Genomic DNA, 24026 nt, shown 5'->3' with positions numbered 1-24026 from the left:
CCTTGGTAAAATGAGGGTGCGTGTTATAGGCCGGTGCGTGGTATACCCCGATAAATACGGTACTTCTATTTAAAAATCTTAATCCTTCCAGTACTTCTTAGCAGCTGTATGCTACAGAGGAAATTCTTTACTTTTTGTATTTCTTTATTGTCTTGTCCACAGTGCTCTCTGCTGATACCTCTGTCCGTGTCAGGAACTGTCCAGAGCAGCATAGGTTTGCTATGGAGATTTTCTCCTGCTCTAGACAGTTCCTGATAAGGGCATCAGGTATCAGCAGAGAGCACTGTGGACAAGACAAAAAAGAAATTCAAAAAGAAAACAATTTCCTCTGTAGCATACAGCTGCTAATAAGTACTGGAGGGACAAATATTTTTTAACTCCTTAAGGACGCAGAGCGTACCTGTATGCCCTGCGCCTGGTCCCGGTATATAACGCGGGGTCACGCCGTGACCCCACGTCATACCGGGTCGGTCCCGGTGGCTAATGATAGCCGGGACCCTGGGCTAAAAGCGTGCGGCACCGATCTTTGTGCCGCACGCTATTAACCCTTTAGATGCGGCGAACAAAATTGATTGCTGCGTCTAAAATGAAAGTGAAAGCTTCCCGACAGCTCAGTTGGGCTGATCGGGACCATCGTGATAAAATCGCGATGGTCCCGATCAGCTAGGACGCGAGCGGAGGTCCCCTTACCTGCCTCCATCGTGTCCGATCGGCGATTGATTGCTCCAAGCCTGAGATCCAGGCTTGAGCAATCGACTGCTTATAACACTGATCAATGCAAAGCTATGGCTTTGCAAGGATCAGTGTAAAAGATCAGTGTGTACAGTGTTATAGCCCCCTATGGGAGCTATAAGACTGCAAAAAAAAAAATCCAAAATCAAAAATAGCGTATTTTTGGTCCCTTTTTATATCGTAAAAAAATTAATAAAAAGTGATAAAAAAAATCCTATCAATACAAAAATGGTACGGATAAAATCCTCAGATCACGGCGCAAAAAATTTGCACTCATACCAGCCCATACGTGGAAAAATAAAAAAGTTCTAGGGGTCAGAAAATGAGAATTTTTTACTTATACATTTCCTGCATTTAGTTATGATTTTTTTCAGAAGTATGACCAAATCAAACCTATATAAGTAGGGTATCATTTTAACCGTATGGACCTACAGAATAAAGATAAGGGGGATATTTATCAAAGCTGTCTATGTCCCGCTTCAATATAGACCAAACTACAGAGTGTTTGGCCGGTCTATTGTGCACCTCCTTTATCAAATAGCGCACGGCTCTTGATAAATTCTGTGCACAGACTTCGGGATCTATTCTGTAATCTATATTTAAACCTGCTCCAACATGGTCTGACATTTTGGCGTACTTTCAGCCGATGCGACTTGTTGCTGTAAAGTCGCTTTTGATAAATTCAGCACCAATGCATTTTTCAATGCATTTCAGTCTAAACTAGACTAGAATGCCTCATGTTCTAAAAATCCTCTAGAGCAAAAGTCGCAGAAAAGTCGCACATATTTAGACTGCGACTTTCTGTGCGACAAATTTAGACAGGAAAAACCAGTCTAAATCCTTTGATAAATATCCCCCATGGTGTCATTTTTACCAAAAAATGTACTGCGTAGAAACAGAAGCCCCCCAAAAGTTACAAAATGGCATTTTTTCTTCAATTTTGTTGCACAATTAATTTTTTTTTGTTTTGCTGTAGATTTTTTGGTAAAATAACTAATGTCACTGCAAAGCAGAATTGGTGGTGAAAACAATAAGCCATCATTTTAGGTCCAAAATTTGACCAAAATTGAAAGCGTTATGATTTTTAGAAGGTGATGAGGAAAAAATGAAAATGCAAAAACGGCAAAACCCTTAAGGGGTTAATAGAAGTAATTTACAAATCTGTTTAACTTTCTGGCACCAGTTGATTTAAAAAAAAAATAATTCCACCAAAGTACCCCTTTAATACTGGATTCAGCCAACCACTCTGGGATAAATATCTTATACTGAGATGTTGATATGTACCCATTATTATTTTTCTACACCAATAATGTAAAAAATATGAAAAACATTTATTCCAAAAATTATTATTATGGTACATATATAGTATCTAGCACTATCCTATTACCGCATATCTCTACATTATAGAAAGCTATACATTACTTACATGACAATATTGTAACACCATTACAATAGAATCTAATAGAACAATATCAAATCCTTTCTAAAATTCATACCTTGTGGATATCTAGTGTTAAGTAAAAACATCCAGTAAGATTCTCTGTTAAGTAGCTGTCGTCTCAAGCCCCCCCTTTTTGATGTTTCTTTTAACCCTCTCTATCCCCATAACCTTTAATGAGGTTACATCTCCTTTGAGTATTTCCCAAAAGTGCTTTCATAGTATGGACACATTGAACTGTTCTTCTCTGGCATCTGAGATACCGTATTTTTCGCCGTATAAGACGCACTTTTTTCCCCAAAACTGGGGGGGAAAAGTTGGTGCGTCTTATACGGCGAATACACACCTATCGGGTCGGTCCCTGCGGCCATCAACGGGCGGGACCCGCGGCTAATACAGGATATCACCGATCGTGGTGATGCCCTGTATTAACCCTTCAGACTCGGCGATCGTGATGACGGCGACGGCGAGCGTGGATCCCGGGAAGAAGACGTCCGAAGCGTCGGGGACACCTCAGCAACAGCGATGGAGCGACATCCAGGGCAGCGGTGACGGGTCCGGAGCGGCGGGACACGTACTATGTCCTATACAGTGGTCTGCAACCTGCGGACCTACAGATGTGCACCCCATAAACTGACAGTGGCAGCTATTGCCTGATGCTAAGTATACTACTGAGGTAGTGTTACAGTTAATGTAACTCCTAACCTCTTAGTACTGAATGACTCAAAGCTGTCCGCAATCTGCATGTGGGTGTGTGTAATACAATACTTATGTCCACATTTCCCATTGCCCGGGTGATTTAGCCAGGTAGGTTTATTCCTGTTTCTGTGTGACTCATCCATAAATAGGATAGGGGCAAGACCCAACCCAAAGAAGGACCACGCTTTGCCACAGCCTGTAACCACCCCCAGATTAAATCTTAATACACCATCCTGTTCCAAGACTGGTATTTGGTCATAATTTATTTTATAGCATAGAATTGAAGGCTGTAGGCTGTAACAAAATGGGGAAACCTTTGTTTCCCTGCACTAGTCTGAACAATAGTATGATTTTTGTTCCGCAAAATCAATGTATTACGGTCCAAGGCCATAGCACTATCCCTTACTGCAATAAGGTTATTTTCATCATATCCTATTTTTGAGTCTCTCCAATAATAATTCTAAGACATACCCATTCACCATATGGAATGTTTTTACCACATGTTTTGGGTGACAGGATGATGCCTGCAAAATTGTATTTGTTATCTCTGCACGATAAAACAACATCCAAAAATGGAAAACTGTTGAGGAAATGAAGTGATGTGAATTTCATATTTAATGTAGTTGTTAACATAGTCTACGAATTCATTAAATGTGTGCACTGTATCCCTCCACATCAAAACTCAATCATCAATAAACCTACCAATCCATTTTATGCAATAAAAAAATGGATTACTGGGGGTAAAGATTTATAATTCCTCCTGGTATATCATATAGATGTTTGCATATGACGGGGAGTATTTCGCTCCCATGGAAGCTCCCCTGACAAATCTCCATTGAACATGAAGAAATTATTGTAAAATAAAAATTTGGTTGCCATCAAAATAAACTCCTTCAGGCCAGGGGAGTACCTACTGTGTACATCTAAATAATGAGATAGGCCAGGAAGGCCCTCTTGGTTTGGAATGGAGGGATACAGTGCCACCACTTCACAGGTGGCCCAAGAAAAACTTGTGTCCCAATGGATTTGGTTCATGATTTCTAGGATATGTCTGGTGTCCCATAGGAATGTGGGGGTAATTATTTTTAGAGGTTGCAGTGAGGTGCGGTTTGCAGTATAGAGGTAAGGAGACAGCGTTTTAAATCAAAGTCCAGTGTGTTATTCACACTTGACAATACAGCAACCAGTCTTTAAACTCAGAAAAAAAAGGAAAGCACAACAAAGTCCACCTGAACTGCCTTGGTGTTAGATCACACCAGAGTTCGTGCCGTGCGGCACTCAGCAAGACTTTTCCTAGCCTTCAGCAAGGCTGTATTAGCAGCTTCCACTCTTCCACTTCAGAGAGCAGAACTCCAAACACAGCTTCCACATGCACTGTGAGCTGCCAACAGTCAATTCCCCGCAGCTGGTAAAACATCCTCATTTTAAGACCAGCAAAAGCCGGCCTGAATTGTGGGGAATGACCCTCACCCTGCACTTGGTCATTCCCGGTAACAGCTGTCCCGGAATAGCCTTAAAGCCATACTACAACTTAGTGTAAGACTGCCTCGCAGTACAGACACTGAAAAATATCGGCTCTTACCTTACCAAAGCCAGGAGCTTTGGTGACACATAGCGTCCATCGACCACCATCCCTTTCACCTTCTCACAATATATACATATACCATAATAATAATTTTGTAATACATTTTTTCATATTTTCTACATTATTGGTTGGTGTAGAAAAATGCTAATGGACACATATCAACATCCTAGATATTTATCCTAGAGTGGTTGGCTGAATCCAGGATTAGATTCCATTCCAGATTTTCTATTGTTCTGACCAGGATTATTCAATGGTCATGTGACCTAGTATGTTTTAGTATACATGTCTGTTAAGTTTTACCATTTAATATGCCAAGTGAGGTCCGAAACATGTTGGCGTTACTTGTTCCACATGAAGCTTTTCCAAGTTTTACTGTACATCTTGTACTGGACATCCTATTTGTCTTAGACGAGTGGACATTGGAAATGCTGCTGATCACGTCCTGGCACAGGTGTGGCAGGTGGAGGTAGGAGCGGTGAACTTCTGCTTCTTTGGATAATACATCAGTTGACTGAAAATATCAAAGTGACTCAATTCCATTATTTCAGATAAACCTGAAGTTCTTGAACCACCATAGCTGACACTATTGTTTACTCAAAAATGTTTGGGCATTTAGAAAAAATGCAGTCAAAACCTGGGTAAGTAGTCATGGGGGGATGGTCCTAGTTTCTGTTTCCTGATCCACCACTTTATGCGTCATTCAATGCCAGTGAATGGGGAGCAGACATCGGTACCACCTCCCATGATTTATTACCTGATCCCCAGCGGCTTTTCAAAAGCTAATTTCACTGAGTGTTTCAGAGTAAATCATAGTGTCCTGGCATCCCATTGCCTTTTTCTGTTTCATGCTGAGCCTGGTTGAAACAGGTGGCAGGTTGTTATGTCAGATACTATTTTTGAAAATAAAAAAGTTAAAATAAAATTTAGTTGAAATGTTACCTACATTTTTTAAATTCTACAGTTAGGCCAGTTTGCCAGGGCATGCTGAGGAGTTCAGTTTTCACTATAGCTGAGGAACTTCAAGTCGCAGACTGCTTATTTTTGCTAATATATTTGTTTGTCAATGTTACCACATTTTTGCATGCATTATTTCTTGTAAATATTTTATAGGATGTAATATGTGTTAGGCTTCTTTCACACTGCCATTGCGCCTCTTCGAGAACGGCCGTCAAACTCTCTTTTGTTTTTGTTTGACAGCCATCATTTTGACGGGGCGCATCGGGCAAAAGCGGGTCACGATGGACATAATAGTCAATGGGGTCCGTCCAGCATTGCTGTTTTCCAGGGTAGCAGGAGAAAATGATGGAGCAAGTAGTATTTTTTTTCTCGCTATCCTCCCAGCGGTCCCGACGGACGTCACTCTACCATGAGACAACGGTAGTGTGAAAGGGGCCTTACCCTGTCTCCTTCCTCACCTGCCCAGTCTTTATTCTACAGGCCTCCTACTCTTAACCTCTCTTTCTCTCATTTTAACACTTGAACTTTATTGATGGAGATTTCTAAAAAGTAAAAAAAATACACTCTATGAGGGGAATTTATCATTCAAATGTACATAGTTTTGTTTAAGTACAAGAGTTTCTTTACAACTTTTGCAACACTCATGGCATTTTATTAAAAGGTAGACCGGATTTAGCTTTAGCAAGCCTGTCATAATTAACACTTTAGATATTTTTTTCACACCACTGACCCTTATAATTTTTGTAGCGATGTTGTGAAACTCTGCAAAGCATCCCTAAATGAAGCCAATAAACCTGCACCCAATTCCTTGCTGGTTTCTTCAATAGCAGAATCATAGCTGCCAAAAAGAGGTGTGACAGCGGATATATCTTCTCGAGCAGCCTGAACCAAAATACGTTGTAGAGATTCTTTGACCATGTTATATTTTTGATCATCAAATTTTACAAGCGTTACTTCATCAAGGGGATAGCTAACATCAGGAGGATAGCAATCTTTTGGTACTGGAAACTCAACATATTTTAACATTGGAAGGTTTACAAGAACTCTGAATATTCGCCTAAGACTTATAGATGTCAAAGGATTCTGGAGAAATTTAAAATCTCTGAGTTTCAGACAATGCACCAAGCCTACTTCCATTACATGGATATTCATGTCTCCTATATTACATTCTTCCAGAACCAAAGTCTTAAGTGTTGATGAAGCTTTTTGGAGAAGTTTAAAGAAAGTTGATGGAAAGAGTTCTGTTATACTGTGACCACTGAGATCCAAGAGTTCCAAATGTTCCACATGCAAGCTGTTTGACAAGTACACCATGTCAACCTGGTTCAGGGAACAATTACTTAATTCAAGTACTTTTAATGGGGTCTTCAATGGGCTGAAAAAGAAATCAAAGAAATAATAAGTTAATAACCCAAGAGAACACCAGCATGTGGGCAGATCATGCTAAGACTTTGAAATAAGAGTTATCAGAGATATTAAGATACATTTATACATATACTATATGGACAAAAGTATTGGGAAGCAAGTCATAATCATTACAGTGGGGATCAAAAGTTTGGGCACCCCAGGTAAAAATTTGTATTAAGAAGCTGAGGAAAGACAGAAAAATCTCCAAAAGGCATCAAATTACAGATTAGACATTCTTATAATATATCTGTGATGGATCCTAGAGTCACCCTACCTACTTGGATGGACTTTAGGACATCACTATTTGTACCCCTCAGTTGATGTTGTCCAGTGACATAAAGCTCAGAGTTAAAATACTTTTATTTACTGTTTTCATACACTTTCTGCACACGGTCCACTTTCTGTGCACAATACACCTTTTTGCACATGGTCTACCTTTTGCACACTGTCCACCTCCTTTACACAATACACCTTTTGCACATGGTTCACATTTTGCACACTGTTCACTTTTTGCACACGGTTCACTGTCACGATGCCGGCTGGCAGGTAGTGGATCCTCTGTGCCAGAGAGGGATTGGCGTGGACCGTGCTAGAGGATCGGTTCTAAGTCACTACTGGTTTTCACCAGAGCCCGCCGCAAAGCGGGATGGTCTTGCTGCGGCGGTAGTGACCAGGTCGTATCCCCTAGCAACGGCTCAACCTCTCTGGCTGCTGAAGATAGGCGCGGTACAAGGGAGTAGACAGAAGCAAGGTCGGACGTAGCAGAAGGTCGGGGCAGGCAGCAAGGATCGTAGTCAGGGGCAACGGCAGAAGGTCTGGAATCACAGGCAAGGAACACACAAGGAACGCTTTCACTGGCACTAGGGCAACAAGATCCGGCGAGGGAGTGAAGGGGAAGTGAGGTGATATAGGGAAGTGCACAGGTGTAAACACTAATTGGAACCACTGCACCAATCAGCGGTGCAGTGGCCCTTTAAATCGCAAAGACCCGGCGCGCGCGCGCCCTAGGGAGCGGGGCCGCGCGCGCCGGGACAGAACTGACGGGGAGCGAGTAAGGTACGGGAGCCGGGGTGCGCATCGCGAGCGGGCGCTACCCGCATCGCGAATCGCATCCCGGCCGGAGGTGGTAACGCAGCGCCCCGGGTCCGTGGAACCGACCGGGGCGCTGCAGTGAGGGAAGTGTAGCGAGCGCTCCGGGGAGGAGCGGGGACCCGGAGCGCTCGGCGTAACAGTACCCCCCCCCTTGGGTCTCCCCCTCTTCTTGGGGCCTGAGAACCTGAGGATCAGACTTTTGTCCAGGATATTGTCCTCAGGTTCCCAGGACCTCTCTTCTGGACCACAACCCTCCCAATCCACTAAAAAAAAAGTTCTTCCCCTGACCTTTTTAGAGGCCAAAATCTCTTTGACAGAGAAGATGTCCGAGGAGCCGGAAACAGGAGTGGGAGGAACAGATTTAGGAGAAAAACGGTTGAGGATGAGAGGTTTAAGAAGAGAGACGTGAAAGGCATTAGGGATACGAAGAGAAGGAGGAAGAAGAAGTTTGTAAGAGACAGGATTAATTTGACACAAAACTTTAAAAGGACCAAGATAGCGTGGTCCCAACTTATAGCTCGGGACACGGAAACGGACATATTTAGCGGAGAGCCATACCTTGTCTCCAGGGGAAAAAATGGGAGGAGCTCTTCTTTTCTTATCTGCGAATCTCTTCATGCGAGAAGAAGCCTGTAAGAGAGAATTTTGGGTCTCTTTCCATATGGTGGAAAGATCACGAGAAATTTCATCCACAGCGGGCAGACCAGAGGGCAAGGGGGTAGGGAGGGGGGGAAGAGGGTGACGGCCGTACACCACGAAAAACGGAGATTTGGAGGAAGATTCAGAGATTCTGAAATTATACGAGAATTCGGCCCAAGGTAGAAGATCTGCCCAGTCATCCTGGCGGGAGGAAACAAAATGTCGTAAATAGTCACCCAAGATCTGGTTAATTCTCTCTACTTGTCCATTGGATTGAGGATGGTATGCAGAAGAAAAATTTAATTTAATCTTGAGTTGTTTACAGAGAGCCCTCCAGAATTTAGACACAAATTGGACGCCTCTATCCGAGACGATCTGTGTAGGCAACCCGTGAAGACGAAAAATGTGTACAAAAAATTGTTTAGCCAACTGAGGCGCTGAAGGAAGACCAGGAAGAGGGATGAAATGTGCCATTTTGGAGAATCGATCAACGACCACCCAAATAACAGTGTTGCCATGGGATGGGGGTAAGTCAGTAATAAAATCCATACCAATCAGAGACCAAGGTTGTTCGGGGACAGGTAGAGGATGAAGAAAACCAGCGGGCTTCTGGCGAGGAGTCTTATCCCGGGCACAGATAGTGCAGGCTCGCACAAAGTCCACCACATCAGTCTCTAGAGTCGGCCACCAATAGAAGCGAGAGATGAGTTGCACAGATTTCTTGATGCCCGCATGACCTGCGAGATGGGAGGAGTGACCCCATTTGAGGATCCCAAGGCGTTGGCGTGGAGAAACAAAGGTCTTTCCTGGAGGAGTTTGCCTGATGGAGGCTGGAGAAGTGGAAATCAGGCAGTCAGGAGGAATGATGTGTTGAGGAGAGAGTTCAATTTCAGAGGCATCTGAGGAACGAGAGAGAGCATCGGCCCTAATGTTTTTATCAGCAGGCCGAAAGTGAATTTCAAAATTAAATCGGGCAAAGAACAGAGACCACCTGGCCTGACGAGGATTCAGCCGTTGGGCAGACTGGAGGTAGGAGAGGTTCTTGTGATCGGTGTAAATAATAACTGGAAATCTTGATCCCTCCAGCAGATGCCTCCATTCCTCAAGTGCTAATTTAATGGCTAGAAGCTCTCGATCCCCGATGGAGTAGTTCCTCTCCGCCGGAGAGAAGGTCCTGGAAAAAAAACCACAAGTAACAGCATGCCCGGAAGAGTTTTTTTGTAGAAGGACAGCTCCAGCTCCCACTGAGGAGGCATCAACCTCCAATAGGAAGGGTTTAGATGGGTCAGGTCTGGAGAGCACGGGAGCCGAAGAAAAGGCAGACTTGAGTCGTTTAAAGGCGTCTTCCGCTTGAGGAGGCCAAGACTTGGGATCGGCATTTTTTTTTGTTAAAGCCACAATAGGAGCCACAATGGTAGAAAAATGTGGAATAAATTGCCTGTAATAATTGGCGAACCCCAAAAAACGTTGGATGGCACGGAGTCCGGAGGGGCGTGGCCAATCTAAGACGGCAGAGAGTTTATCTGGGTCCATTTGTAGTCCCTGGCCAGAGACCAAGTATCCTAGAAAAGGAAGAGATTGGCATTCAAACAGACATTTCTCTATTTTGGCATAGAGTTGATTATCACGAAGTCTCTGAAGAACCATACGGACATGCTGGCGGTGTTCTTCAAGATTGGCAGAAAAAATCAGGATATCGTCCAGATATACAACAACACAGGAGTATAGTAGATCACGAAAAATTTCATTAACAAAGTCTTGGAAGACGGCAGGGGCGTTGCATAGACCAAAGGGCATGACCAGATACTCAAAGTGTCCATCTCTGGTGTTAAATGCCGTTTTCCATTCATCCCCCTCTCTGATGCGGATGAGATTATAAGCACCTCTTAAGTCCAGTTTGGTAAAAATATGGGCACCTTGGAGACGATCAAAGAGTTCAGAGATGAGGGGTAGGGGGTAGCGGTTCTTAACCGTGATTTTATTAAGACCGCGGTAGTCAATGCAAGGACGTAGAGAGCCATCTTTTTTGGACACAAAGAAAAATCCGGCTCCGGCAGGAGAGGAGGATTTACGGATAAAGCCCTTTTTTAAATTTTCTTGGACGTATTCAGACATGGCAAGAGTCTCTGGGACGGACAGAGGATAGATTCTGCCCCGGGGTGGAGTAGTGCCCGGGAGGAGGTCAATGGGACAATCATAAGGCCTGTGAGGAGGTAGAGTCTCAGCTTGTTTTTTGCAAAAAACGTCCGCAAAGTCCATATAGGCCTTAGGGAGACCGGTTACATGAGGAAGCACAGGGACACGGCAAGGTTTACTGGGAACCGGTTTTAAGCAGTCCTTGGAACAAGAGGGCCCCCAACTCTTGATCTCCCCAGTGGACCAATCCAGGATTGGGGAATGGAGTTGAAGCCAGGGAAGTCCAAGAAGGATTTCAGAAGTGCAATTGGGGAGGACCAACAGTTCAATCCTCTCGTGATGAGATCCGATGCACATTAGAAGGGGCTCCGTGCGGAAACGTATAGTACAGTCCAATCTTTCATTGTTTACACAATTGATGTAGAGGGGTCTGGCGAGACTGGTCACCGGGATGTTGAACCTGTTGACGAGAGAGGCTAAGATGAAATTTCCTGCAGATCCAGAGTCCAAGAAGGCCACAGCAGAGAAGGAGAAGGCAGAGGCAGACATCCGCACAGGCACAGTAAGACGTGGAGAAGCAGAGTAGACATCAAGGACTGTCTCACCTTTGTGCGGAGTCAGCGGACGTCTTTCCAGGCGGGGAGGACGGATAGGACAATCCTTCAGGAAGTGTTCGGTACTAGCACAGTACAGGCAGAGATTCTCCATGCGGCGTCGTGTCCTCTCTTGGGGTGTCAGGCGAGACCGGTCGACCTGCATAGCCTCCACGGCGGGAGGCACAGGAACAGATTGCAGGGGACCAGAGGAGAGAGGAGCCGGGGAGAAGAAACGCCTCGTGCGAACAGAGTCCATATCCTGGCGGAGCTCCTGACGCCGTTCGGAAAAACGCATGTCAATGCGAGTGGCAAGATGGATGAGTTCATGTAGGTTAGCAGGGATTTCTCGTGCGGCCAGAACATCTTTAATGTTGCTGGATAGGCCTTTTTTAAAGGTCGCGCAGAGTGCCTCATTATTCCAGGATAATTCTGAAGCAAGGGTACGGAACTGTACGGCATACTCGCCAACGGAAGAATTACCCTGGACCAGGTTCAACAGGGCAGTCTCAGCAGAAGAGGCTCGGGCAGGTTCCTCAAAGACACTTCGAATTTCCGAGAAGAAGGAGTGTACAGAGGCAGTGACGGGGTCATTGCGGTCCCAGAGCGGTGTGGCCCAAGCCAGGGCTTTTCCAGACAGCAGGCTGACTACGAAAGCCACCTTAGACCTTTCAGTGGGGAACTGGTCCGACATCATCTCCAAGTGTAATGAACATTGGGAAAGAAAGCCACGGCAAAACTTAGAGTCCCCATCAAATTTATCCGGCAAGGATAGTCGTATTCCAGAAGCGGCCACTCGCTGCGGAGGAGGTACAGGAGCTGGCGGAGGAGATGATTGCTGGAGCTGTGGTAGTAACTGTTGTAGCATAACAGTCAGTTGAGACAGCTGTTGGCCTTGTTGCGCAATCTGTTGTGACTGCTGGGCGACCACCGTGGTGAGGTCAGCGACAACTGGCAGAGGAACTTCAGCGGGATCCATGGCCGGATCTACTGTCACGATGCCGGCTGGCAGGTAGTGGATCCTCTGTGCCAGAGAGGGATTGGCGTGGACCGTGCTAGAGGATCGGTTCTAAGTCACTACTGGTTTTCACCAGAGCCCGCCGCAAAGCGGGATGGTCTTGCTGCGGCGGTAGTGACCAGGTCGTATCCCCTAGCAACGGCTCAACCTCTCTGGCTGCTGAAGATAGGCGCGGTACAAGGGAGTAGACAGAAGCAAGGTCGGACGTAGCAGAAGGTCGGGGCAGGCAGCAAGGATCGTAGTCAGGGGCAACGGCAGAAGGTCTGGAATCACAGGCAAGGAACACACAAGGAACGCTTTCACTGGCACTAGGGCAACAAGATCCGGCGAGGGAGTGAAGGGGAAGTGAGGTGATATAGGGAAGTGCACAGGTGTAAACACTAATTGGAACCACTGCACCAATCAGCGGTGCAGTGGCCCTTTAAATCGCAAAGACCCGGCGCGCGCGCGCCCTAGGGAGCGGGGCCGCGCGCGCCGGGACAGAACTGACGGGGAGCGAGTAAGGTACGGGAGCCGGGGTGCGCATCGCGAGCGGGCGCTACCCGCATCGCGAATCGCATCCCGGCCGGAGGTGGTAACGCAGCGCCCCGGGTCCGTGGAACCGACCGGGGCGCTGCAGTGAGGGAAGTGTAGCGAGCGCTCCGGGGAGGAGCGGGGACCCGGAGCGCTCGGCGTAACATTCACCTTTTGTACAATGCACTAATTCTACACATGCTTCTCCTTTTTGCACACAGTCCAACTTCTGCACACCTCCACCTTTTGCACTCAAGGCACTGTATAGGGAGAGCTAATCACCTTTATTCGATTATCTCCCAGATTCACTGTCACCTGTATTGTCTTTACTGACCCTTCCCCCTGTGATGTCCTTCCTATAAAAGAAGACTCTTGTTCCACAATAAAGAGTTCTGATTTTATACCTGAAGACTGGTGTTGCCTGGTTCTTTGGGTACAAGGATGCAATAATCTCTAGTTCTGCCTGGGGATATTGCCTGTGATATGCTGGGGCTTGTCATTCGGAAGGAGAAGTCATTTTTGGCGGAGTCACTCCATAGTCCATAGTAGGATCAAATTCCCATAGCTAACTTCTTCCGCTCTATACAGTTCCTGACATGTACATAGGTGTCAGCAGAAAGCACTGTGGTCATACACTTCAGTTGGTGCATACAGCAAATGAGAAGTACAGGACGGATATAGATTTTTTAAAATTAAAAGTCAATATCAAATATGTTTAAATTACTGCCACCAATTTATATTTTGGAAAAAGCATGTTCAAATTTTTAAGCATATTATTTTCAGGTCACAAGATTGAAAATGGCTAATGCATGTAAGAATAAATTAGTATTAATTTGGTTGATTGAATGTGTACATACAGTACTTACATTTTTTTAAATTTTGGTTTTGATTTTGAAAACTGCAGGTCAAATATGGATAGAATATATGAAAAATTGTACACCCTCACCTTATGTTTAGTGGTTTCCTTGGTAACCCTTAGTGACCCTCTTTTTATATGAAATGTAAATTACCTTAAGATAGCACTTTTGGAATATGTATGTTTTTTAAACAGTTTTTTTTTAATGTATAAAGTCAAATCAAATGCATGGTCATAGTACATTACTTAGTAAAAATTATTATTTTCTAGGGGGGGTCACTGTGTAAAGACATTGCCTTACTTCTTCTGTATTGTTCAAGAGTTTATCCCCTTAAAGGGGTACCCCGGTGAAAAACTTTTTTTTTTTTTTTTTTTAAATCATCAACTGGTGCCAGAAAGTTAAACAGATTTGTAAATTACTTCTATTAAAAAATATTAATCCTTCCTGTACTTATTAGCTGCTGAATACTACAGTGGAAATTATTTTCCGTTTGAAACACAGAGCTGTGTTTCAGCAGCTAATAAGTACAGGAAGGATTAAGATTTTTTAATAGAAGTAATTTACAAATCTGTTTTCTGGCACCAGTTGATTTAAAAAAAAAAGTTTTTCACCGGAGTATCCCTTTAAGGACTCAGCGTTTTTCCGTTTTTGCATTTTCATTTTTTCCTCATGACCTTCTAAAAATCATAGCACTTTCAATTTTGCACATAAAATTCCATATTATGGCTTATTTTTTGCACCACCAATTCTACTTTGCAGTGACATTAGTCATTTTACCAAAAATTGCACGGCGAAACAGAAAAAAATTCATTGTGCGACAAAATTGAAGAAAAAATTTAATTTTGTTAATTTTGGGGGCCTCCGTTTCTACGCAGTGCATTTTTCGGTAAAAATGACACCTTATCATTATTCTGTAGGTCCATATGGTTAAAATGATACCCTACTTATATAGGTTTGATTTTGTCGTACTTCTGAAAAAAATCATAACTACATGCAGGAAAATGTATACGTTTAAAATTGACATCTTCTGACCCCTATAACTTTTTTATTTTTATGCATACAGGGCCGGTATGAAGGCAGATTTTTTGCGCGGTGTTCTGAAGTTTTTATCGGTACCATTTTTGCATTGATCAGACTTTTTGATCACTTTTTATTAATTTATTTATGACATAAAAAGTGACCAAAAATACGCTATTTTGGACTTTGGAATTTTTTTGTGCGTACGCACACCGTGCGGTTTAATTAACAATATATTTTTATAGTTGGAACATTTACACACGCGGTGATAATACATATATTTATTTTTATTTACACAGTTTTATTTTTTTTTTAAGGGAAAAGGGGGGTGATTCCAACTTTTATTAGGGAAGGGGTTAAATTACCTTTATTAACTTTTTTTTTCCACTTTTTTTTTGCAGTGTTATAGGTCCCATAGGTTACACTAAGGGCCTGTTCAAGATTCTTGAATAATAGCAAACAAAAAAAATCATGCTTAACTTCGAAACCACTATAGAATTTTTTTGGTTGAGAAGTTGAAACTTAGGGAATATTGGATATATATATATATTGTTAAAGGCTTGGTAAATAATAATTCTTTTGTTATTGAACATGCTACTCAGTTTTATTGGTTTTTAATTTTCATTTTCAAGTACATATTTTTCAAGTACATATTTTTAGAATATTTTTTTTATTTACATTATTTTTGTAAATTTTTAATGGACCGTAATCTAGAAGAATTATTGTATTAAAGGGGTATTCCAGGCAAAACCTTTTTTTATATATATATATATCAACTGGCTCAGGAAAGTTAAACAGATTTGTAAATTACTTCTATTAAAAAATCTTAATCCTTCCAATAGTTATTAGCTTCTGAAATTTTCTGTCTAACTGCTCAAGGATGATGTCACGTCCCGGGAGCTGTGCATGATGGGAGAATATCCCCATAGGAACTGCACAGCTCCCGGGACGTGAGTCATCAATTGTCATAGAAATTTCAGTATTTTCACTTCTAACGGTATTTTAGCACAAATATATCTTATCCCCTATCCAAAGCTTTGTTGATAACATGTTTGATTGCAGGGGTTCAAATGCTGTGTTCCCATGCAATTTCTTATGCAGAAGCCTTTCTCATCCTGTTACGGGGTTACTGTGTGCAATTTTTTTTTTATGGTTTTAAGTGATTTTTTAATGGAGTTTTAAATATATATTTTTCAACCCCTTCCCGCAAATGGACGTGTATACACGTCCAATACATTTTCTATCACCATGTCCGTTGGCATGGTGATAGAAACGTCATCTCAGCTGTCCTGGACAGCTGACCGATGACACTATGCAGCAGGGGACCAATCAGACTGGTCCCCTGCTGCAAATCGTTGTCATTAGTCAGTCAGTTAGTCACTGACTAATGACAATGACTTGCGGGGTTCCGGGCTGATCGGGTCTCTGGTGACCCGATCGCCCGGAAAATAGGGATGATCGGAGCAGTCAGAGACCGCTCCGATCCATCCTGAGTGATAGGAGCGAGGTGGCAGCTGCCACCTCTCTCCTAAACCCCTGCCATTGGTTGTTAGGACTAGCGACCAATGGCAGGAGGGGGGCAGGAGGTTAGAAGTGAAATCCCCGCTCTGCCCCGCCCCTGGATGTCGGGGCAGAGCGGGGGGAAGATGGCGGATGGTCCCGGGACCAGCGATCATGTCCCGGGACTGGCAATCGTGTCGGGACCCGTGGCGGTATCTGGACAGACAGCGCGGGACCAGCGGAGGTAGCGGTGGACGCAGCAGTGAAGATCAGCGGTAAGTGATCTTCACTGCTGCTTTCCAGGAGTTGCCAAACTACAACTCCCAGCAAGCCCAGACAGCAAAAGGCTTTCTGGCCATGCTGGGAGTTGTAGTTTTGCAACATCTGGAGGCCCACAGTTTGGAGACCACTGCACAGTGGTCACCAAACTGTGACCCTCCAGATATTGCAAAACTAACTCCCAACATGTCTTTTGGCGGTCTGGGCATGCAGGGAGTTGTAGTTTTTCAACAGCTGGAGGCACCCTTTTTGGGAAACACTGAGTTAAGTAACAAACTCAGTGTTTTGCAAACAGTGTGCCTCCAGCTGTTGCATAACTACAACCCCCAGAATGCACGGACAGCCAAAGGGCATGCTGGGAGTGTTAGTAGTATGCCTCCAGCTGTTGCATAACTACAAGTCCCAGCATGCCCTCAGTTGTTACTGCATGCTGAGAGTTGTAGTTTTTGCAACGGCTGAAGGCACACTGGTTGTGAAGTTTGTTACCTAACACAGTGTTTCGCAACCAGTGTGCCTCCAGCTGTTGCAAACTACAACTCCCAGCATGCACTGATAGACCGTACATGCAGGGAGTTGTAGTTTTGCAACAGCTGGAGGCACACTGGTTGTGAAACACTGAGTTAAGTAACAAACTCTGTGTTTTGCAACCAGTGTGCCTCCAGATGTTGCATAACTTCAAACCCCAGCATGCACGGACAGCCAAAGGGTAGTGGTAGTTTTGCAACAGCTGGAGGTTTGTGCACCCCCCCCCCCCTGTGAATGTACCCTAAAAACACCACACTATACTACATTACACAAAATAAAAAGTAAATACATTTACCCCTACATACCACTACACAGCCCCCCCTCCCCCCAAATAAAAAATTTCTTATATGACACTGTTTTCAAAACGGAGCCTCCAGCTGTTGCAAGACAACTCCCAGTATTGCCGAACAGCGATTGACTTTCCAGGCATGCTGGAAGTTTTGCAACAGCTGGAGGCACCCTGTTTGGGAAACACTGCCATAGGGTATTTTTGGTATCGGAGGCAAGTGTCATTCTTGCATCCAGTTCCGTCCTTATGCAAATCCCTTATTTAGTCCTCAAATGCGCATGGTGCTCTCTCACTTCAGAGCCCTGTCGTATTTCAAGGCAACAGTTTAGGGTAACATATGGGGTATTTTCGTACTCAGGAGAAATTGCCTAACAAATTTTGGGGGGCTTTTTCTCCTATTACCCCTTGTAAAAATGTAAAATTTGGGGGAAAAACAGCATTTTAGTGAAAAAAAAAATCATTTACACATCCGACTTTAACGAAAAGTCGTCAAAAACCTGTGGGGTTTTAAGCCTCACTGTACCACTTGTTACCTTCCTTGAGGGGTGTAGTTTCCATAATAGTATGCCACGTGGATTTTTTTTTTTTGCTGTTCTGGCACCATAGGGGCTTCCTAAATGTGACATGCCCCCCGAAAACCATTTCAGAAAAATTCACTCTCCAAAATTCCACTGTCGCTCCTTCCCTTCTGAGCCCTATACTGCGCCGATCAAACACTTTACATACACATATGAGGTATTTCCTTACTCGAGAGAAATTGGGTTACATATTTTGGGGGGATTTCTCTCCTTTTACCCCTTATAAAAATACAAAAACTGGGTCTACAACACCTAAAGGGTTAACAAACTTACTGAATGTCATTTTGAATACGTTGAGGGGTGCAGTTTTTATAATGGGGTCATTTGTGGGGTATTTCTAATAAGAAGGCCCTTCAAATCCACTTCAAACCTGAACTGGTCGCTGAAAAATTCAGATTTAGAAAATGTTGTGAAAAATTAGAAAATTGCTGCTGAACTTTGAAGCCCTCTGGTGTCTTCCATAAGTAAAAACATGTCAACTTTATGATGCAAAGATAAAGTAGACATTTTGTATATGTGAATCAGTATATAATTTATTTGGTATGTCTATGTTCCTTACAAACAGATAGTTTCAAAGTTCGAAAATTGCAAAATTTTCAAATTTTTTATGAAATTTTGGAATTTTTCACCAAGAAATGATGCAAGTATCGTCAAAATTTTACTGCTATGTTAAAGTAGAATATGTCACGAAAAAACAATCTCGGAATCAAATTCATAAGTAAAAGCATCCCAGACTTATTAATGCTTAAAGTGACAGTGGTCAGATGTGCAAAAAACGCTCTGGTCCTTAAGGTGAAAATGGGCTTGGTCCTTAAGGGGTTAAATTGTTGTTTTTTTAGGATCCTGTATACACAGTCATGGCCGTAAATGTTGGCACCCCTGAAGTTTTTCTAGACAATTAAGTATTTCCCACAGAAAAGTATTGCAGTAACACATGTTTGCTATACACATTTTTATTCCCTTTGTGTGTATTGGAACTAAACCAGAAAAAAGCATATTGAACATGATGTCATACTAAACTCCCAAAATGGGCTGGACAAAATTATTGGCACCCTTTCAAAATTGTGGAAAAAAAAAAAGATTGTTTCAAGCATGTGATGCTCCTTTAAAAACTCACCTGGGGCAAGTATCAGGTGTGGGCAATATTAAAATCACACCTGAAAGCAGATAAAAAGGAGAGAAGTTAACTTAGTCTTTGCATTGTGTGTCTAAGCATGGACAACAGAAAGAGGAGAAGAGAACTGTCTAAGGACTTGAGAACCAAAATTGTGGAAAAATATCAACAATCTCAAGGTTACAAGTCCATCTCCAGAGATCTAGATTTGCCTTTGTCCACAGTGCGCAACATTATCAAGAAGTTTGCAACCCATGGCACTGTAGCTAATCTCCCTGGGTATGGACGGAAGAGAAAAATTGATGAAAGGTGTCAACACAGGATAGTCCAGATGGTGGATAAGCAGCCCCAAACAAGTGCCAAAGATATTCAAGCTGTCCTGCAGGCTCAGGGAGCATCAGGGCCAGCGCAAACTATTCATCGACATTTAAATGAAATGAAATGCTATGGCAGGAGACCCAGGAGGACCCCACTGCGGACACAGAGACACAAAAAGTAAGACTACATTTTGCCAAAATGAACTTGAGTAAGCCAAAATCCTTCTGGGAAAATGTCTTGTGGAGAGATGAGAACAAGATAGAGCTTTTTGGTAAAGCACATCATTCTGCTGTTTACTGAAAATGGAATGAGGCTTACAAAGAAAAGGACACAGTACCTACAGTGAAATATGGTGGAGGGTCAATGATGTTTTGGGGTTGTTTTGTTGCCTCTGGCACTGGGTGCCTTGAATGTGTACATATAAACGTAGAACATTAGAGGGGGATCTACGCGGTGCCCCTAGTGTCGATTGTTCCATCCAGCATAAATAATATGAAAAATAGGACTACCAGTGTCCAGGATGTGCTCTATAAAACTTAACTTTTAATGTCAAATTAAAGATAGTAACAAGTGTCTAGTGTTATGACAAAAGTATGAATAACTCGGTCTAATTAAAGACACTAACAAGGTGTGTTCGGGACTCTGCAGGGCCCAGCCAGTCCCAAGTCACCTCTCACTAGAGGGTGCAGTTTAGTTGCACACCTATAGAGAATAGTAATCAAAAAACCCAACGCGTTTCTGCTCGCTTGTATATAGCGGGCGTCCTCAGGGGGTATAAACGAAAGAATAAATCAATGACCGAGAGGATATGAAATGTATATTCAGTCATCCATATCCATCAACTGTTAAGAGAAAGGTACATCTCTATATATGCAAAATAAAGGAGTCAATTAAGTATACAATGACATCCATAGCATAATATATAAATAAATACAGTGACCCAGGAGCCTAAAAAGACATTTCTATCCCTAATAAAACCTGCAAGATATAATGTATGCAAGGTATTTATTCCTGTGGGGAAGAAGAAAGCTGTCCCTAGGGTCACTTATGCACACAGAGATATGATGCAGTCGGCATAAACCAGGTCCACCTATAAAAGAAAAAAAGACCATTTTGAGGGAACGGACCTGAAAAGAAAGCCCCACACTATACGCTGATAGTGTATAATTACTCACGGTTAGCCAAACTGTAAACTGTATGCAGGCGCAGTCCCGCTATCAGCGGGAGCCGGAGTTGTCCGGACGCTCTCTCCTCGTGTGGGGAGCGAAGGCGTCTGACGTCACATCCGTCGGCTATTCTGCTTATATGCAGCGCGGCGCGCACCGCCCCTATGACGCCAAAAGGGGCGTGCGATCGCATGTAAACAAAGACATGCCGCGCTGTCATTGTCAAGTAGCAGATGCCGATGTCTGTAGGCGTATTAGTTAAATAGTAGAAGAAAAGGTAGGGACAATGTTATCAAAAATGCATTGTTCTAATCCAAGATTGGTGTATCTATGGACATCCCACAATCGGGGTATTAGGAACATATGTAATTGTAAAGAAATATCAAAACCCCTTACTGGGGCTATGATTATTAAATATACAGAGGATGAGATGGAGGCAAGAATCCAGACCACTCCACGGCAAGTTGTAATACTACTAATAATTGTAAAATAACCCTCAAAAAAAGGGGGTGAGGGTAAGATAGGATAGGGGGGGAGGGCCGATCCTAACTGTCTATGGGGAGGGAGTGGGGATAGCGGGGCCCTAGGGATCCTGAACTCGCCCTAGTAAGCCCTGTAATCAGTCCCTAAACCTAGGCGGGGTGGCCGCCCTAAAAAGGGCGGTCCCGCACAGGAACCTCCTAGACTGTAACTGTTAGGCCCTGTGGATTAAAGGGTTCGGGTGATAGTTGACTCCTGTCAGACCAGCTACGGTCGTCCCTAACTACCTGGAAAACACCCGTGGGGAAGAGGTGTGGGGGTAGTGTAAATTATAAAAAAACATGCAAAATGGAGCTGCTCATTTAAACCTCTGGGAGATATCGAATCTAGGTGGTATATCCACCTACATTCTTTTTGTAGGATCAACCTGTCCAGGTTGCCTCCACGTACAGATGGAGTTACTTTTTCGATTGCTATAAATTTGATCTGGCTCAGGTCTCCTCTGTGTACTTCTATAATATGTGTTGCCACCGGGGTGTCTCGTGCATTGCGTATGTCGCCCACATGTTCCAAAATTCTTTTTTTAAAAGGGCGAATGGTCTTTCCTACGTAAAGGAGCGGGCAGGTACACACAGCTACATAGATGACACCTGTAGAAGAGCAATTCATAAATTGTTTGATTTTGATCGAAGACTGTGGAACCATGGTACTTTTCAAGACATATTGGCATGCACGACAATGTCCGCATTGGAAACACCCCTGTGGAGGTTTAGAACTATTAAGCCAAGTATGTACCTGAGTGTCATTAGTGGAAAGATGACTATGTACCAAAAGGTCTCCCAAGCTTTTACCTCGTCTATAAGTTATCTGAGGTTTAGTGCCTACTAAGTCAAGGAGATCAGTGTCCATTCTTAGAATTTCCCAATGGTGGGAGATAATCTCCCGTATCGGAGCAGCCATTTTATCAAAAGTTCCAATTATTCTCGCTTGATGTGAGTGATTGGATTCTCGTGTTTTTGGAGTTAGTAGTTCCGTGCGTGGTCTGGATGCTGCCTCTCTGTATGCCTGTTTTATAATGTATTGTGGATAGCCTCTATCTCTGAATCTTGTAATCATATCTTGGGCCTCCACCTGAAAGTCCTGGGTTCTTGAACAGTTCCTCCTGAGGCGGAAGAACTGCCCCTTGGGGATCCCCCTTTTGAGGGGGCCCGGGTGGCAGCTCTCCCACCTCAGGAGGCTGTTAGTGGATGTCTTTTTGCGAAAAATTGTACTCTGCAAAGTATGGTCACTATCAATGAATATCTTGATGTCCAGGAACGCCAATTCTTTATCCTGAATCTCGTGAGTAAAGAGCAGTCCCAGACTGTTTTGATTAAGAGATTGTATTAATCGGGAAAAGTCATCTCTAGTCCCGTTCCATAAAACAAACACGTCGTCAATATACCTCAATATAGTCGTCAAAACACGTCAAAACACGTCGTCAATATAGTCACTAAAGTGTTCCCGCTCATCACAAAACAAAGTGGTCGCCTCCCACCAGCCCAGGGTGAGGTTCGCGTAACTGGGGGCACAGGGGCTCCCCATCGCGGTGCCCCTGAGCTGGTGGAAGAAGCGACCTTGAAAAAGAAAGTAATTTCTTGTAAGAGTAAAATGTAGCAATTGAAGTATTAACTGGTTATGCTCAAACCAGTTAATACTTCAGTTGCTACATTTTACTCTTACAAGAAATTACTTTCTTTTTCAAGGTCGCTTCTTCCACCAGCTCAGGGGCACCGCGATGGGGAGCCCCTGTGCCCCCAGTTACGCGAACCTCACCCTGGGCTGGTGGGAGGCGACCACTTTGTTTTGTGATGAGCGGGAACACTTTAGTGACTTAGCCATAATTTGGCTGAGGTATATTGACGACGTGTTTGTTTTATGGAACGGGACTAGAGATGACTTTTCCCGATTAATACAATCTCTTAATCAAAACAGTCTGGGACTGCTCTTTACTCACGAGATTCAGGATAAACAATTGGCGTTCCTGGACATCAAGATATTCATTGATAGTGACCATACCTTGCAGAGTACAATTTTTCGCAAAAATACATCCACTAACAGCCTCCTGAGGTGGGAGAGCTGCCACCCGGGCCCCCTCAAAAGGGGGATCCCCAAGGGGCAGTTCTTCCGCCTCAGGAGGAACTGTTCAAGAACCCAGGACTTTCAGGTGGAGGCCCAAGATATGATTACAAGATTCAGAGATAGAGGCTATCCACAATACATTATAAAACAGGCATACAGAGAGGCAGCATCCAGACCACGCACGGAACTACTAACTCCAAAAACACGAGAATCCAATCACTCACATCAAGTGAGAATAATTGGAACTTTTGATAAAATGGCTGCTCCGATACGGGAGATTATCTCCCGCCATTGGGAAATTCTAAGAATGGACACTGATCTCCTTGACTTAGTAGGCACTAAACCTCAGATAACTTATAGACGAGGTAAAAGCTTGGGAGACCTTTTGGTACATAGTCATCTTTCCACTAATGACACTCAGGTACATACTTGGCTTAATAGTTCTAAACCTCCACAGGGGTGTTTCCAATGCGGACATTGTCGTGCATGCCAATATGTCTTGAAAAGTACCATGGTTCCACAGTCTTCGATCAAAATCAAACAATTTATGAATTGCTCTTCTACAGGTGTCATCTATGTAGCTGTGTGTACCTGCCCGCTCCTTTACGTAGGAAAGACCATTCGCCCTTTAAAAAAAAGAATTTTGGAACATGTGGGCGACATACGCAATGCACGAGACACCCCGGTGGCAACACATACTATAGAAGTACACAGAGGAGACCTGAGCCAGATCAAATTTATAGCAATCGAAAAAGTAACTCCATCTGTACGTGGAGGCAACCTGGACAGGTTGATTCTACAAAAAGAATGTAGGTGGATATACCACCTAGATTCGATATCTCCCAGAGGTTTAAATGAGCAGCTCCATTTTGCATGTTTTTTTATAATTTACACTACCCCCACACCTCTTCCCCACGGGTGTTTTCCAGGTAGTTAGGGACGACCGTAGCTGGTCTGACAGGAGTCAACTATC

The 24026-nt window shown here is 43.6% G+C and overlaps 1 protein-coding gene across 1 annotated transcript in view; it reads right to left on the bottom strand.

The window, feature by feature from the left end:
* Positions 1 to 6062: 6062 nt before the first annotated feature.
* Positions 6063 to 24026, bottom strand: part of LRRC14B (leucine rich repeat containing 14B) — a 33590-nt gene continuing 15626 nt past the window's right edge. The window contains exon 2 of the mRNA XM_056545306.1: positions 6063 to 6786. Within this exon, the coding sequence (XP_056401281.1) occupies positions 6144 to 6786 (643 nt within the window). The 3' untranslated portion in view covers positions 6063 to 6143. The remainder of the gene's footprint in view (positions 6787 to 24026) is intronic.

The sequence above is a fragment of the Hyla sarda genome, chromosome 11 (assembly GCF_029499605.1).
Source record: "Hyla sarda isolate aHylSar1 chromosome 11, aHylSar1.hap1, whole genome shotgun sequence".
NCBI classification, from domain to species: domain Eukaryota; kingdom Metazoa; phylum Chordata; class Amphibia; order Anura; family Hylidae; genus Hyla; species Hyla sarda.
The sequence above is the reverse complement of the archived record's forward strand: the minus strand, read 5'-3'. Positions and strand labels throughout refer to the sequence as shown.